Source organism: Vulpes vulpes, chromosome 7 (genome assembly GCF_048418805.1).
Source record: "Vulpes vulpes isolate BD-2025 chromosome 7, VulVul3, whole genome shotgun sequence".
NCBI lineage: Eukaryota > Metazoa > Chordata > Mammalia > Carnivora > Canidae > Vulpes > Vulpes vulpes.
The window spans coordinates 9,204,325-9,222,979 of record NC_132786.1 but is presented as its reverse complement, the minus strand read 5'-3'; the positions used below and the strand labels follow the sequence as shown (position 1 = coordinate 9,222,979).

Below are 18,655 nucleotides of genomic sequence, written 5' to 3'. Positions count from 1 at the left end.
GAAGAATGGGGGCATGGGCTGGACCCTGGGACACCCCAACATTCATGAAGGGAAGTAGAAAGCATCAGCCCATGAAGGAGATGGAGGAGGAGAGCAAGACAGCCAGGTGAGAAGGGAGTGCACAAAGGCTGGAAATGCCACAAGATTTGGCACCTGGGCCCTTGACCCTTCACCAGCGTACACAGCACAGTGGGGGCTATGCCCAGCAGGATCCCACCTCCTGCAGGCACTCTATGAGAAGTGACTAGATAAACAAGTAACAATGATGGCAGATTTGGGTCTGGCTAGTGGAGGAATATACAGAGGTCTTACCTTTCAAGTAGAGATGGATATGTTGTTCAGGTACAAAAGGGTGAGGGCAGTTGTAGAGGTTTTAGATCAAGGCAAAGAAGATCACAGGAAAGGGAAAAAAAATGCAAAAGGCCAATCGACATAAGAAGCCTGTTGTGGATGGTTCAAAAAGGATACAGGTCAGGGTTAAGGCATCCTGGAGCCCAATACCTCAGGGATGTCAAGTTTAACACAGGAAAATTCAGTGGCCAAGAACAGTAATACCCTAGGTTACAGACTGAGCTATGCCACCCCCTTTGCCTAAAAAGGTAAGTTGAGATCTTGATCCTAGTACCTCAAAACTTGACCTTATTTAGGAAAAGGGTCACTGCAAATGTAATTAGTTAAGATGTGATCATACCAGAGTAGGATGGACCCCTCATCCACAAAACCCATGTCCTTATGAGAGAACGGCCACGTGAAGGCAGACACAGGGAGAAGGCCAGGTGATGACAAGGCAGAGACTAGACTGAAGCACCTACACGCCAGCGAGGCCACCAGAAGCTAGAATGAGGCAAGTAGGATTCTTACCAGATTTCAAAGGGAATGTGGCCTTGCTGACACCTTGACTTCGATTTGCATCCAATTGTAAGGCAATAAATCACTGTTGTTTCAAGCCACCTAGTTTGTGGTACTTTGTTATGGCAGCCTTAGGAAATTAATATAGGGCGGAGGCAATTTGGACCTAAAACTGGGCTGTACATTCTGAGCTCAGACAGGAAAGAATCTAGCTTCCCTGAATCAAAAGAACATGGTCCTAAACTGGCAATTAGCAGAAAACTAAGAGATAAATCCAAATATGGGGTGACACCAGAAGTGTGTGGGAAAAGAAGAGATAGAATGGACAGGCCACCCTAGGAGAAGATCCAGTCGATGGTACCAAATGAGACCACACATGTCCACCTGCACTCCACCATCAAGTGGTGCATCAATGATACCCAAATACAGGTCATTCCCAGAGATTTCCACTCTTCTAAATGAGGTTATACACTCTGACTATACTGCAAGAAGTAGCAGCCTAGACAAGAAAAAGGAAAAGCCCTAAGTGTGGGTGTTTGGTGGAGAAAGGACCCCACCTTCTAAAACTGTGACAATCCAGTTTTGCAAAGTCACCTAGGGAAGCATACTTTTGCATAAGTTGACTACAGGGTCTAAAAGTGTCTTCCCACTCATCTCCCCAAGAAGTGGGACAAATCAGAAAACAAAACATGAGAGGTCGTCACATTTGCTAAGTGCTTCTCGCCTGCCATGGGTTCCTTCATGATGTCACCAAGTAAGCCCCATTCACAGAGCATAATCAGCCCCACATTCACTCCTGCTCAATACCAGGCATGGCCTCTCCTCTCCTGCTTCTGATCAAACCAAGAGTCTCCATGAACAAATCCACATGGCAAGGAAAGTGGAAGAAGCCCCAGGATGCTCAAGAGGGGGAGATGGGTGGGAAAGACAGACAGAACAGCTAATGAGAAAAGGCTAGCCATGGAGGACACGGAGGGGAAGCAGATGAGAGCGGAAGGGAGGCCCCTGCTGAGAATGACCACGTCCAATCAACCAGAGGGCAGCTATTACTCTGTTCTTCAGCCAGCCAGTCTATGCCCTGAGGACCTGCTAGGCACAGGCACTGTCCTCCACACAGGGGCACATCGATGACACAAGAGACAAAACTCTCTGCTCTCATGCAGCTCTAATTATAGTGTTCCCAGAGAAAAAGAAATTCCACGTGCAGATAAGAGTAAGAAACCAAAGCTTTAATATAGCCTCTTACAATCCAGAGAGTATAAATGTCTATCAGACCACATATCCCAGTTTTCAATTGGGAAAGCTGTCCCTATAGACATGGTGACCTCCCGATACCTCTACAGATCAAGGGGCTCCCTTCAATCTGATCCAGCCAGGAATGTCATCAAATTATTGACAGCAGCAGTTATTAGATCCAGATTCCAAATCAATACCTGAAATAAATCCATTTTCTTACACTGGCCCATGTTCTGTGGACTTGCTGCTACACAGAAGGCAGAAAAGCCAGCTTCAGAAGGTCTTAAAGTTTATTATGCAGCTACACAAACTCTCCTGCACACACAGGCACTTGGTCTGGAGTTACCTACTCAACAGTAAGAGAAGCATCTTTCTACGCCATTTAATAAAACCAATGAAGAAATGTCATCTCACTGTAATTTATAGTAATTTAGTTCTCATGGAGCCAGCAAGATACCTAATCATTCAAAGACACAACCTCATACAAAGGAACAAGTTAATAGTTAGTAGTTAGTTTTGCTCTAATTTCCCTAAAGCAAATGAGTCACAGTGGGACCTGGGGATCTTTGGCTCTATCAAGGACTCTCCAGAACAACCCTTGTGCTCATGTCTGGAATGGCTCCTCCATCATGGACCCTTAGCAGAAAACATTTGCCCTCTTTCTGTGACACTTACTTGTTTTCCATATTCCTGCCAAGAGCCAAACTCGTCGGTCCAGTACCAAACCCAGTCAGTGGTGAGGATGAAGTGTGGAGGTTTAGTAACTGAGGAGGCTGTGGAGAGGCGGCGGGCTGGGGCAGCGCCGAACATCATGGAGTCAAAGTCTAGACAATCAAAGTGAAAGTTGCTGGCTGACTCAGCACACAGGATCCTGCAGAAGAACATGAGAGGTAAACTGAAATCTCCACCTGCCAAGTGAATACTCAGGTTCCACCTGTAGTCTTGTGGATGTGAACATAAATGTGACACTCCTTAAGAAAAAAAAAAAAGCTTCCAAGTGGGAGGAGGAGAGGACAAGCTGGTTCTTACTAAAACAAGAAAAATATTAATAAAATTAAACCTCTGTAAGATGAATCAAGAAAAAAAAGAATATTAGAAATACAGAAGGTAGGACCCCTGGTTGACTCAGTGGTTGAGCGTCTGCCTTCGGCTCAGGGTGTGATCCTGGAGTCCCAGGATCGAGCCCCACCTGGGTTCCCCGTTAATCAGGGAGTCTGCTTCTCCCTCTCCTTCTGCCCCTCCCCCTGCTTGTGCTAATAAATAAAATCTTTAAAAAAAAAAAAAAAAGGCCAAATATTCCAAACATTCACTCATGCTTAAAGTGAAACACTTATTAATTACTCCTTCTAAAATCAAAGGGAAAAGGAAAAAAAGATAATATTCCAGCTATCACTACTTCTATTCAGCATGGCATGGGAGGTCCTAGTCACGGTAACAAGAAGTAAAATGAATAAAAACAAACAAGAATAAAAAAATTAAAATGCTACTCACAGATATTAATTTCTAGATAAGTAGAATATATAGATAACTATACAGGAAATTCAAATGAATTATCAGTAGAGTCTTCTGAGTTAAGATATTTTAGCAAAGTTGCAGAATACAACTGTTGACAAAAGTCAACTGCGTTTCTATGTATCAGCAGAGAGAAAACAAATTTCTTTTACTGGGAGTATAAACATGACAACTATAGTTAACAATGTTTTATAGTATATTTAAACTTTGCTAAGAGAATAAATTCTCAAAGTTCTTATCATAGAAGAAAAAAATGTTTTTTCAACTGTATGAAGTGAGGGAGGTTAGCTAAATTTACTGTGCTAGTCATTTTGCAATGTATACGTAGTCAAGTCACTATGCGGCACACCTTAAACTTCTACAGTATTGTGTGTCAATTATATCTAAATATAAGTGGGGGGGAAAAGGATTTATCTAGCAAAAGACATCAAGATCTTAATGGAGAAATTACAGAACTACTAAAAGATATTTTTAAAAATTTAAATAAATTAGATGCTATTATGTATACGAAGACACAGTCTGAGCATCACTATGATGTCAGTTCTCCCAGGACTGACAAGAGTCAATTTAATTCTAATTTCAAAAATCACAATGGAGATAAGCCAGTGAGATTTAAAAATTCCTAAAGAGGAACAAACTACCAAGGGCTCAGGCAGTTCAAAGACGGACAAAATAGGGGTATGCCTCACCAGAGGCCAACACTTACAATAAAGCTCCACCAGGTGACAGTGTGGCAGTGACAGACAAACCAATGAAAGAGAAGAGGCCAGGAACACACTTGGATGTGTTTGCTAACTCAGCACCTGCCTCGAGTGGCACTGGAAGTAGGTGGAGGAGGGATGGCCTACTTAAACAAGTGATATTTGGCACATGAGTCTCAAAATAAGCTATAAAAGGTGGCAACATTTTACCAAATTTGGCTCCGTTTTGCCGTTTTGATGGATTTAAAAATAATCACTTGTAATGAGTGGTGGGGACAGCCACACAACAATGTAAAATGTGCTTAATGCCACAGAAATGTACCCTTAAAAATGAGTAAGATGGCAAATTTTATGTTATGTATGCATTACCACAATTTAAAAATTTTTTAAATAAACATGTTTTTAAAAAGTAGTTTTGGAAAAAAAAAAAAAAGTTTTGGTAAAACTGGTTAATTCATCTGCATAAGAATGAAATGGGACCCATACTTCACGTGACCTGCAGTGAAAGATGAAACACAGTGCTTAAAACATTAAGACTTTTTAAAGAAAATTCAGAAAAATTTCCCAACAGTCTTGGGATAAGAAAGGCTTTCTGAGGACTCAAAAATTATAAAACCATAAAGGGAAAGATGGATAAATACTTCTCTATATTAAAATATACCATAAGTTGGCAGGAAGAGTTTATTTTCAATGCACATTTAATATCCAGAAATTTAAAGAATTCCTAAAACTAGGGATGCCTGGGTGGCTACCACTTTACAACCCCAGGCTGGGAAAAGTTCAGACGGCAAATAAGACCAACATTAGGGGGATTGTCAACACAGACTGTGAATGGTGGTGGAAAGCAGGCAACCATCACTTTGGAAAACAATTGAGCATTACCTGGCAGAGCTGAGGATGGCCCCAGCCTATCTTCTGGCAGTCTCATCCCTGAACACCTGGCCCAGAGAAGCCCACACACATGTGCCAGGATACCAGCACAACTTGACAGAGTCCTGAGAACAGTGTGCTGAGCAGAAGGCACTAGATGTGGTGGTAGAGAGTATATGGCTCCATTTAGATGGGGTTCAACAAGCGAGATTAATCTGTGGTGACAGATGTCAGACCAATGGTAGCCCATGGAGTGGGCACTGATGGGAAGGGGACAGGAGGGGACTTTCTGGGGTGATGAAGATGATCTCTATTTGGATAAGAACGTCCACTACATGAGTGCATGCATTTGTCAAGACTCAGTGAACTATACAATTACTATCTGTGCACTTCCCTGTGTGTAAATTCTGCCTCAGAAAAAGAGAGATAGGGGAATATGTGAGCCAATTCATCTTCCAAAGGGGAACAATTTGTTTCACATACTTTAGCAGTAGCAATTTGTGCAAAATTGCACTCTAAGCACAAATTTATTTTTTCCACTTAAAAAAGTAGGCTTAAATTTTCTTCTTGGCAACATATTTTAGCAAGTTCAATCCATAATATGAGAAGTATTTGAAACTAAGGCTTCCTAGGACTTGCCAATTTACTCTAACATGACTAAGTGAAAATAGTAGGACACACTTAGAAAAATTGAAAAGTTAAAGGCCGAACAATAGGGGATCCCTGGGTGGCGCAGCGGTCTGGCGCCTGCCTTTGGCCGGGGGCGCGATCCTGGAGACCCAGGATCGAATCCCACATCGGGCTCCCGGTGCATGGAGCCTGCTTCTCCCTCTGCCTGTGTCTCTGCCTCTCTCTCTTTCTCTCTCTGGAACTATCATAAATAAATAAATTTAAAAAAAAAAAAGGCCGAACAATAAACAGAAGGTCAACTCAGGACTTCTCACATAAAAGCTAAAATTTCACAAATGACTGCCTCTCGCTTTTCTGCAGTAATCAATGTAGATATATGTACATGATCAATGCCAGCAGCAAATAACTCAAAACTTACATGGTACCACCATCGCCTTTCCCCATAGCTCCTCCCTAAAGGAGAGAAAGGTGGGAAAATAGAGGCACCAAACCAGAGTATCAACACTCACTTCCAATTTCCAGCCTAGAGCTTTCACCTCCAGACCTGTTTACTGATGTGTGTGTGTGTGTGATCAAACCTCAACTCTGTTGTGTCCAAACTCCCCACACTACACACAAAAGCCCTGACACACAGCAGACACAAGTGATATATTTCATACCTGTCTTTTCTGGGATCGCTATATGCCTCTTCAATAAGCTCCATTTTATCCAAATCCTTCCACTTGCCTCTGTCCAAGAACTGCCATCGATATGGTAAATGGAAATGAACTTTATTGCACTTATCTAAAATAAGAATATAAGGAAATAAGACACCTTACATAGCATGACCTAGTTCTGTGGTTCTCAATGAGTGTGGTGCTGCCCACTGACGTGGGAACACTCTAGAGATCTGTGGAGAAGTCATTTTTAGGGCAATCATCCTGAACATCTAAATATTGAAATACCATGTGTCTTATTATACACACTTTTCTTTTATATCTCCCCTTTAATAGGACATTACATCAATTTTTAAAAACATATATTGGTAGGTTACATTATGTGTGAGTTTCATCTCATGAGTAAAAAAGCTGATCGTGTAAAGGCCAATCAGGAGGCAGTCGGATGACTGCCTCCTGATTATCGCTGGGCATGCAGCATGTGGACAAGTGGTGGTCATACCAAAAACAGAGGCAGATTCATCTCTACTAGAAACCCACACAAACCCTGACACATCTGACCACAGGTAAGTCAGGAGCATAGTTCTAGCCCATTTTGATCTTCTGGCTAACATACTCACCACCTCAACACAACCCCACATCCCTAGAGGTGTTTATACACACTGCCCTGCCCCTGCCAAAATACACAGAATGGCCCCACCCTCCAGTTCCCTGCCAGTTGCTCCCCCTACATCTTCCTTGTGCTCCCTGGCACCTCTGTCACTCCTCACACATCCTGCCAGCCTTGCCTTGGCTCATGCCAGCCCCTCACCCAACACTTTTCTCTCTACCTCTCAGTATCTTATACGAGGTTCTGGTACAAACTCCAGAGAGGAAAGGCAGACTGGAAAAAAAAAGCAAGAGGAAGCTCTCTGCACCCTGAAATAGACCCACTTTTAAGGTATATGCTATTAGGTAAAAAGACAGACAACAAGATCCAGAATGCCTCTATGGAGGGGGAAAAAAAAAAAAGAAAAAATTAGAGCTACTCTGACTGAGCACATATATACACACATTCCTTGAAGAGAGGAAGTGGGTCACCAGGGACAAAGTTATGAGGAAATATTTCTGTTGTTTTCTATGTCTTTTGAATTTTGAACCATAAGAACACATTCCAAAAAAATAAATGTCTATGTAAGTGAAAAAAGATACAAAATAGTGTGTATAGTGCACCTATGTAAGAAGGAAACCCACCAGAAATATATACTTGTATATATACATGAAATATATACATGTATAACATCTTCATGGAAGGACAATCAAGGAACTAGTAACAATGATTGTTTCGGGGCGGGGGAGCTGGGTGCTAGAAAAAAGAGGTATGAGGGAGACATTTCTAACTGGTTGTCCTTTGTGCTTCTTTAATTCATCTTTCAAAACAATGACAATGAAGTGGCTAATTTGACACTTGAAAAAATTAAAATTTTCTGAAGTTCTATGTAGGGGCACCTGGGTGGCTCAGTCCGTTAAGCATCTGACCCCTGATTTCAGCTCAGGTCATGGGATTGAGCCCAGTGGGGTTCCATGGCTTGAAAGATTCTTTCCCTTTGGCCCTCCCCTGACCTTGCATGCATGCATGCATGCATGCATAAATAAATAAATTAAATAAATAAATAAATAGTAATAAAATTATATGCAGCCTTTCAGGCACATCTCAATGCCATTTCTTTTCCATAGATTCTACCTTGGACCATGGAGGAAGGTGGGCAGGTTGCCTGGGCTTGTCAAAGGCCAAGCCTGAGACTAGGCAGAGCAGACAAGAACACCCAGCCAAAGGATACAAAATCAATGCATAGAAATCAGTTGCAATTCTCTACACTAACAATGAGACTGAAGAAAGAGAAATTAAGGAAGCAATCCCATTTACAATTGTACTCAAAAGCATAAGATACCTAGAAATAAACCTAACCAAAGAGGTTAAAGGGTCTGTACTCAATAACTACATAACACTTATGGAAGAAATTGAGGAAGACACAAAGAGATGGAAAGACATTCCAAGTTCATGGATTGGAGGAATAAATACTGTTAAGTATTTAATAATAAATGTTATTAAAATGTCTATGCTACCCAGAGCAATTTACATTTAATGCAATCCCTATCAAAATACCATGGACTTTCTTCACAGGGTTGGAACAAATAATCCTAAGATTTGTATGGAACCAGAAAAGACTGTGAATAGCCAGATGAATGTTGAAAAAGAAAAACAAAACTGGGGGCATCACAATGCCTGACTTCAAGATGTATTACAAAGCTGGGATCATCCAGACAGTATGGTACCGGCACAAAAACAGACACACAGATCAATGGAACAGAATAGAGAACCCAGAAATGGACCCTCAGCTCTATGGTCAACTCATTTTCGACAAAGCAGGAAAGACTATCCAGAAAGAAAAAAAGACAATCTCTTTAATAAATGGTGTTGGGAAAATTGCGCAGCCACATGCAGAAGAACAAAACCAGACCATTCTCTTACACCATACACAGAGATAAACTCAAAATGGTTCAATTATCTAAATGTGAGACAAGAATCCATCAAAATCCTAGAGGAGAACACAAGCAACAACCCTTCTGAACTTGACCACAGCAACTTCTTGCAAGATACATCTATAAAGGCAAGGAAACAAACGCAATAAAGTACTGGGACTTCATCAAGATAAAAAGTTTCTGCACAGCAAAGGAAACAGTCAACAAAACTAAAAGCCTACATAATGGGAAAAGATATTTGCAAATGACATATATGATAAAGGGTTAGTATCCAAGATCTATAAAGAACTTAACACACACACACACACACAAAAAAGAACTTAACAAACTCAACACCCCAGAAACAAATAATCCAGTCAAGAAATGGGCAGAAGACATGAAAAGACATTTCTCCAAAGAAGACCTACACATGGCCAAGCATATTAAAAAATGTTCTACATTACTTGCCATCATGGAAATTAAATCAAAACCACAATGAGATACCACTTCACACCAATGAGAATGGCTAAAATTAACAAGACACGAAACAAATGTTGGTGAGGGTATGGAGAAAGGGGAACCCTCTTGCACTGTTGGTGGGAATGCAAGCTGGTGCAGCCAATATGGAAAATAGTGTGGAGGTTCCTCAAGAAGTTAAATTAGAGCTACCCTATTATCCAGCAATTGCACTACTGGGTATTTACCCCAAAGATACAGATGTAGTGAAACAACAGGACACCTGCACCCCACATGTTTATAGCAGCAATGTCCACGACAGCCAAACTATGGAAGGAGCCATAATGTCCTTCCTCAGATGAATCGATAAAGAAGATGTGGCATACATATACAATGGAATATTACTCAGCTATCAGAAAGGATGAATACCTACAATTTACACTGACATGGATAGAACTGGAGGGTATTAGGCTGAGTGAAATAGGTCTATCAGAGAAAGACAATGATCATATGGTTTCACTCATATGTGGAATTTAAGAAACAGTGAAAGGGACCATAAGGGAAGCAAGGAAAGTGAGTGGCAAAAAATGAGAGAAAGGCATACCATGAGGGACTCCTAACTCTAGGAAACAAAGGGTTGCAGAAGGGGAGGTCAGTGGGGGAATAGGATAACTGGATGATGGGCATTGAAGAGGCCACATGATGAGATGAGCACTGGGTGTTATACTATATGTTGGCAAATTGAATTTAAAAAAAAAAAAAAAAGAAAGAACACTCAGCCAAGATGATTCAGGGAATAAGAGAGACTCCAAACAACAAAAAAAATCCCCAAGTTCATGAAGGCTGGGTTCAGCCACTCTTGGGACTGAACTTATCCAGAGTTAGAGCATGGATGGCTCACACCAAGCCACACCTCTTGGACTCTACCAGGGTATATAAAATAGAATGATAATGAAGGGTCCAACCTGGAAAGATAAGGCTACAGATATGGTCCAGAGGTCACAACCAGATTAGATTTCCTGTTCCCTCCCTGAAGGGCACTAAGGGAATGATCAGGATTAATGTCAGTGTTCAGTCACTGCACCTATACACCCCAGCTCAGGTGAGTCCTGAACAGGCTGAAGAAAGACTCTCCCCTTAGAAGGCCCCCATCAGAGAAAGCATACCACCCACTGCCTTCCAGGCTAACACTTCCTTGGGAAGGACACAGGGGCCAAGGGAAGGCACTGTAGTCAAGAACTGGGGGCTCCAGTTCTTAATGTGAGCTCAATGTGGAGCCCATATCACTCACCAGCCAAAAGGCACCCAATAAAAGAGGGTGCAATGCAGGCCACAAGAGCCATGGTGGCTGGCGAGAGCAGAGTCCCAGATGATGAGGCCCCTTCTCTGCCTTTCCTGATCCTCTTATCCCCTTTCTCAATTTCCTTTCCCTCCTTCCTAGAATCTAAGCTTTCTGGAAGGTGAGTTTCAAAAACCAAATTAATTTGGGAGACAAAAATACTACATCCACATCCCCTTCCTCCCCACATCACTTGAAATGACAGGCTGGAGAGAAGAACACATCTAAAAATGCTGGAAAACAATAAATAGTGCCATCAAAAGATCAGATTATTGATTCCACTGATTTCATCTATTGATCTATCCTATTGATTTATTCTATCGATTTCAATCGATTGAAAATAATTAGAATTATTGGAGAGTCCCTAAAATATGAAGCACACAGAATCAAACTGACTGAGTTAAAGACAGAAAAACACATGTAAAATACATAGAAGTGGACCTTCTGAAAGTGGGAAGTATTGACCGGTCCTTAACAAACTAAGAGTTACATGTAACAAAAAGCAAGAAAGACACCTGGTCAGTCCCAATGAGAGTAATTCAGACCCACCCACTAGAACAGGCACTCCCTCCATGCCCTGCTTGTGCCCCACAACCTTGCTATTTTCCCCAAGGAACACGGGAGTGTGGACAGATGTGGAGAGAGAAGCATGTAAGAGAGCCATGAAAGTCCCCACCCCACTCCAAGGATACATGCCAGCAGCCTATACCACCAAACAAAACATGCTGCCTCTTCTCCATTAAGCCTGGGTCAGAATCTGCATGACCAGCAGACACCAGGATTCTCAAGGAGACCACCAAGAGTCACCCAACACATGAGGAAAAATGGAAGCTAACTCACACAGAAGAATCAATATCCAAGGAATAATTATTAGGGTAAACAGCTCAAGTAACAGTTAGACCTAAACATAAAAGTGAAACCTATAAAACTTCTAAGGAAAAAAAAAAGCATAGAGCCACTTTTAGAGGCTTGGAACAGGTAAAGATTTTTCAGACACAAGAAACAAACTACAAAAGAAAAAGATACTAAAACAATCATCAATAGTGTAACTTTTATTCCTCAAGACACCATAAAAAAATGAACATGAAAGAGACAGACTGGAAGAATATATCTTCAATACCTGTATCTGACAATGAATTGTATAAATAATACTCAAAACCCTCAGTAATGAGAGATCAAACAATCTAATTAATAAATGGGCAAAATGGTACAAAACACCACGTATTGTGATTCCGTTTACATGAAACATCCAAGCAAATCCATAGATACAGAATGTAAACCTATAGGTGCCCTGGGGAAGAATGGGTGGAGTCTGCTAATGGGCACAGCATATCTTTGGGGGTGACTGACTTGATAATAGCTGCACAATTCTGTAACTAAGCTAAAAACTATTAAATGGGTGAATTGTATACGAACTATACTTAATACCTCAAACTGTCATATAAAAAACTAGCAGAAAATTTAAACAGATATTTCACAGAAGATACACAAATGGCCAGTAAGTACATGAAAAAAATTAAATATCATTTTCATAAAATAAATGTAAATTAAAACCACCATGAGATATCACTACTCATTAATTACAATAGCTAAAGTTTAAAAGACTGACAATACCAAGTGTTAACAAGAACACAGAGCAATGAACTCTCAGACATTGCCAGTGGGTAGGTATACCCACTTTGGAAGACAGTGGCCATTTCTTACAAAGTTAAACACATAAACATTCCAGAATTCCACATCTAGGTCTTTACTCAAGACAAGTGAAAACAGATATCCGCAAGAAAACTTGTACATAGGTATAAAGACTATTTGTAAAAGCTAAAAACTTAAAACCCATCACATAATGGATAAACAAATTGTAGTCAATCCATGCAACACAATACTATTCAGCAATAAAAAAAGAGCTAACTACTGATTTGCCAACCTGGACAAATCACAAAGGCATGCTGAGCGAAGACAGGGACAGAAGAATGCATGCTGTATGTTTCCATTTACATGAAATTCTAGAGAGTGCAAATCTATAGTGACAAAAAGTAGATCAGGGCCTGCATGGGGTCAGGAAATTAGGGGGTGAAGATGAATGGTATTGGGACATAGGGACACTTTGAGAATTAGGAAGCTACCATATCTAAGGTGTTATTATCAGAACCCAGTGTATACTTAAAAATGTTAAATATTTAAAATGTCACTGTGTGTAAATTGTAGCTCAATAATGTTGGTTTTAAAAAGCATACATGTATATATGACACATATATATGCTTGAACTGGCATTCCATTTTCAGGAACCGAGTTATAGAAATATACTTGAGTACTCAGGTGCTCAGTGGAGTATCACTCTAACTGGACACTACAGTTGTTTTTTAAAAACAAGGTGGACTTACACATACTATGGTGGAAAAAAAACTCCAAAACACAATGTTAAGTAAAGGAAGCACGCTAAGGAATACCTATCACATAGTCCCATCTGTTGAAAAATATGCAAAACAAGCACCATGACCACACGGCATGTGTTTACCTTTGGGGAAGGCTGAAGGAGGACTTCAGACTTTATTCTGTATTATTGGATTCTTTTACAAAGTGAAAGTAGTCCTGAATTGCTTGGGTGGCTTTTAAAGACTGAAAACGAAACAAGAAGTTTGGTGGTTGTTTTTCTAAAAGTCATCAAATTTGAGAAGGAAGCTTTCTTCAGTCAAAGCCCAGAATAACAGTAAGAAGAAAACAAAGGTTTAGTGAAAATACAGACACACATGTACATAAAAGAATTGTTACTTATGATAAAAAGAGGGACCACTAAATCCCCAAGAGGTTCTTAAGTTCTTCTTCCCCACCTTAAGTTCTTGTTCCCCAAGAGCACACACAGGCATCTTTCTCAGGGAGGGCCTTCTGGCTTCTTGGGGCATTTCTAAGTCTACAACCACCCTTTATGAGGGATGCTCACATCTGTCACCACTAAATGGGGCATTTGTGCAGATCTGTGACCTCATGCTAGGCTGATCAAGGGTCAATACTTGACACTTGCTGCATGAACTAGTTATGTTCCCAAAAACTCATCTACAGTCTAATTTCCAGAAATTCAATTCCTACCATCCTCAACTCCCCAACAAAATTGCTTCAGAACTGTTTGGCAGAAGTGCCACCCCAGCTCACAATTAAGAAGGCCTCAACCCTCTCTGGATGGGGGAGAGGACCTTGAGGCATGACCTCAGGGCAGAACTCTTAAAACAAGAAGCAGCTGTCCCACCTACAAGTGGATGAAGGGGATTCCTCGAACTTACCTTGAAAGCTACAACTTTTCCGGATATGGTATAAGCAGATCTGATCACTCTCCTCTTGGTTAGCAGTGTTTGGGGACACAGAACCTGAACTATCTCTTCTTTCTATGAAGAAACACCACAAAGAGGTATCAGCATCCATCAAAGCTTCTGATATAGAGTCAGAGTAGTTCAAGATACAAGGAGAGAAAAGTGGGCAAGGCAATCTCACAAAATCCTATGACATTCAGGATGAAATTACCCCATTATGTAAGTGGACCCTCTGTTTTTTAGGGAGGAACCAGGGAGCCCAACACCATGCAGCTGCTTGCCATGGAGGGGCTCTTTTTTTCCTCAGCTCTGGCTGTGCACCCAACCTTAAAATGAAACCTCCTTAAGTAACTTTAGATTAATTATAAGAATTTTAATATATAACAGGCACAGAGGTGATTTCAAAGTTTATCTTTACTAGTAGTGCTTCAATTAGATGTTACCTAACAATTACATTTACCATTGCCCCTCCACCATACAAATACATAAAACTCACTCACAAACCCTCCTTATTCAGTATCACCAGTTATTTTGTTATTCATTTTCCTTTTTGTTTTTATAGGCTCCCCAGACACTCACAAGGTGGGCCTCAAAACCCACAACTTGGGGGCCTCTGAGATCACCCCCAAGGGCAGGTATCCTTCCCTCCCTTTCTAGGGCCATAATCCAATTTACACTGTTATTAAAGATCTATTTAAAGCAAAACCTATCTAGCTTCCTACTATTGAAAGAAATTAACCTAAAATAACTGAAGATAATGTAAAGAAAAAACATATATGGCAAAGACAATTTTTAAATATAAAAATCAAATAAGATTAGAGTGTTAAGTTTGTTTGCTGGTAGTCCTAGCACTCATCTGATATTTTAGGAAGTAGTCTATTAAAAATTCTAGATAACCTCTATTAAACATCTATTAAAATCCTACAGCTAACAAATGGTTTGATTGTGCATTCTGGGGTGGTGGGGGTGGGGGCGGACTATGTCCTAGTCTCCAATGTATAACCAGGGCCCAGGCCAGTGGCTAGCACGTGGCAAGCATATAAATTTGTTAAATGAATGAGTGGATAACCAGAATGGCCAGCCAACAGCCAATACTGTGAAATCCAAAGGACACCAATGTGTCATAACCTCTCCAATGGACTACATTATTAATTTCCCACATAATATGTGAAGAAATGCTTATTCAAGAAGCAGTCTCTGCTTAAAACTCCCCCATCTGCTTGTCATTAAACCTGACATTCCTTTTTAAAAAAAAAAAAAAGTATCCTAGCATGCTCGATCACTCAACAAATAAATGTCTGAGTGTGGGCCAGGCACTGGCTAGGTGCTAGAGATGAGCAGTGAACAAAGATATTTATAGGGTCTAAAATATTCCATTTATTCATGTCAAGAACAGACAAGATTCCATTTATTCATGTCAAGAACAGACCTGAAATTAAAACAGACTTTGTTCACTGCAGATCAGATCTGTCAGGAATGCATTTATAGTAAACATCAATTGGTATTTGTCTAGAATATCTTGCTTTTTCATGACCATGATTTCAAGTCATCTTTATAATGCCTACTAGCTGGGAAGGAATCACCAACAGCACTTTTCTAAAAGCAGCACAGACTTGCCCCAGGTCACACATTATATTAATGGCCAGGTGGAATCCAAGGGCCCCAGTGCAGAGCCTTACCAGAAGTCCCCTGTGGGCCTGAGGTAGGAGGGTGCCCTCTGCTGGGGGTGGAGCTCTTGTTCTTGATGTCATGAGCATTTCTGTAAATGGAAGGCAGTCTGCTCACCAGATCTGAGTTCATGCCCAACTTCTCCAGTTTTTCCAGATTCTCGGCATTAGAGAGATCATGAGATCTCTTACAGCTAGTGCCAAACTTGCATTCGCCCTGTAAAAAATACTGGCAGATGTGGAGTTTGATACACTGCTTTTGAAAGGAACAAGAGCCGTAGGGTCCATCTCCTTTGTTATAATGAAGGCAGATCTGTTAACAGAAAAGGAAAAAAGCACCAGCTTAGGAAAACCTCACAGGACACCACCTCCCCTCCAGACCAGTCACAGTCGGAGGAGGTTTCTCTAAAGACCTAGCCAAAGCTGTGATCCTGTCATCCTCACAAGCCACACAGCTATGAGAATATCCCCCCACTCTAGATAGATGGCTAACATATGCCCTTGGATAAAATGGAAACCGGGTGGAAAGCAGACTGTGCAAATCCAAAGAACTTCCAACTTATCAGAACTGCTCCCTTCACAGGAGATGTTTCCATGTAACTCATAGAGCAGCATGCTAACAGCCCTTATACTCCACCTACAACCTTCCCCCACTGACTCACCAACTCTCCCTAAGCCAGGTCCCATATCCCCATCTTCTTTTTTTCTGAAATTCAGGGTCAAGGAGGTTCTGAGTGTATAAAGTGTCTTCGAGAAAGGCCAAATACAGCCCTTTCATTTATCAAGAGCAAACTGAAACTCAGAGAAGTATACCTACTTGCCCTAGGTCACACAGCTATCTACATCTGGCATGCTCAATGTCTGTTGAATTGGACTGTTGGTAAAGCTGGGACTTGAATTTGAATCAACTGCTCCTTTTCTACCTTCCAAATTCCTAGAGATGAGAACCTGGCCAGAGACCACCAATGGCCTACCCAGGCAATTCAGAGGCATTACACTGAGCAAGAGGTAGAAATGCAACAGAGGGCTGTAGAACCAAGACTCAGATCAGCAAGGACTCTACTCTGGGGATGGAAACCCCAAGGGGAAAGGCCAGACAGGGTTATGCCCTAACCTTGATTTTGCCACTTAGGAGATGCCTGACCTTAGGCAGGCCACTCGCCAGCTCTGAGTTTCAGCTTTTTAATCCCTAAAATGGGAATAATACCACCTACATCACCAGGCTATCATGAAGACTGAATGGGAAATACACAAAATGGCTAATACAAATGTCTGGGGCCATAGTGGGTGCTCGATTCATGGTAGCAGCCCCTCAATATTCATCTGATAAGGACCAGACTGACAGCAGAAGGTCGGGCAGGAAAGCTATACCAGGTCCCAGTTTACGGTCACAGCTCCCAGTTGCCGGCACTGTGTTCTGAAGCAACCTGCTTACACAAGTACACAAGAGGCTACACAATCCAGACTGGTCACCTTCTGATTCACTTTTCATACTATTGACAAGATGATCTCTCCAAAACATTAATGCCCACTCTCCAAACACAACCCCCGACGCCAACTCCTTCCCATGATACTGAAGCCTGCATGGATGAGTCTCTACTCACCCATTTCTCCTTCTCCCCTCTCCCACTCTAAATCCAAGTTGTCCCCCGGATAAATACATGCTGTCCCCTGACCATACTGGTTCTGTCTTCTCTCTGCCCATTTTTCCCAGACCTTCATCCTCCACACGTCCTTCAGCATTCAGAACACACACCATCTACCCTAGGACACCTTCCCAGGCGTCCAAACTGTGCCCCTGAGACCACAGTGCTGACTTTTACTGCAGTATCTAGAAAAGCACCTTGCAATCACATGCTAACTTGTCTGTCTCACCCAAGAAATGCGCCTCCTGGAAGGGCAGAACAGGGTCTTTTATCTCCGTATCACCAGTGCCTCACTCATAGTGGATAGTCAATAAAGGCTAGCTGAATTAAATCAATACTAATTTTCAAAAAGCAAAAAAAAAAGTTAATACCTATTATGTGCCTGTCACTAAGCTATATATAGCACCTGTCTCAAATGTGTGGTTTTAGTGGAATAATATGTAGCATTTTCACGAAAACAGGTTAATCTGACCTCTGTAATCTTATCCCAGAAACAGTGTCAGATCATCCCACAAATCTATGCCGGCCACAGGAACACACCACTCAGATCTGCTGCAGAGCGCAATTAACTCAGCTCAGCTGCTGCCCTCGGGAGCCACCACCTTATTCACACAAAGACCATGCTCCCACTGGCTGCTCCCAGGCAACGATGAGCTACCTTGGCTCAGAACTTCCCACTGGCCAGCAGAAGCTCTCTTGGAACTGTGCTACAGTCAGGGTCTCTTCCTACCCAGTCCCTTCCTTCCCGCAGTCCTGCCACATCACTGCCCAAAAGCTTCCCACTTTCTTCTGCTCCCTCTCCACTAAATCTCCTGCACTTCTAATCCCATCTTGGTGTCTGCTTCTCAGAGGACCCAAACTAGTACATAGCCACTGCAGCGAGGTGCATTATGAGAATCCACATCAACTAAAGTTCAAAATTCCCTGGGTGTAACTGATTTAGTAGAGAGGGCATCATCTGCCTGTCAGCATCTCTGAGAAGTTTCCTCCTGGGAAAGATGGCCCCTCCTGGGTCTGGCAATAACGCAGAGTTTCAAGTCCTGCTAGATGGGGAGGAGCCAACTGGAATCTCTCATCTCCTCATCCCCATGTAAGGAACATCTTGCTTCAGCCCCTGATCAACCAGACACCCCCAACCTCTAAGAAACCCTGCAAAAGAGGAACCAGTCCCAATGACATAGAAGGAAAGGCGGCTTCTAGAAGGGTCAAGGTTTTTGGCCCAAGGTCACTGGTCTAAAAATCAATAGAGAGCAGCCCGGGTGGTTCAGCGGTCTAGTGCCACCTTAAGC

General features: G+C 41.8%; 1 protein-coding gene across 1 annotated transcript in view; it reads right to left on the bottom strand.

Annotated features, from left to right (window-relative positions):
* PARP12 (poly(ADP-ribose) polymerase family member 12) overlaps nucleotides 1-18,655 on the bottom strand; it is a 39,320-nt gene that overhangs the window by 15,482 nt on the left and 5,183 nt on the right. The window contains exons 3-6 of the mRNA XM_072762893.1: nucleotides 15,733-16,033; nucleotides 14,027-14,128; nucleotides 6,458-6,581; nucleotides 2,761-2,956 (exon numbers count right to left, since the gene is read on the bottom strand). Of these exons, the coding sequence (XP_072618994.1) occupies nucleotides 2,761-2,956; nucleotides 6,458-6,581; nucleotides 14,027-14,128; nucleotides 15,733-16,033 (723 nt within the window). The remainder of the gene's footprint in view (nucleotides 1-2,760; nucleotides 2,957-6,457; nucleotides 6,582-14,026; nucleotides 14,129-15,732; nucleotides 16,034-18,655) is intronic.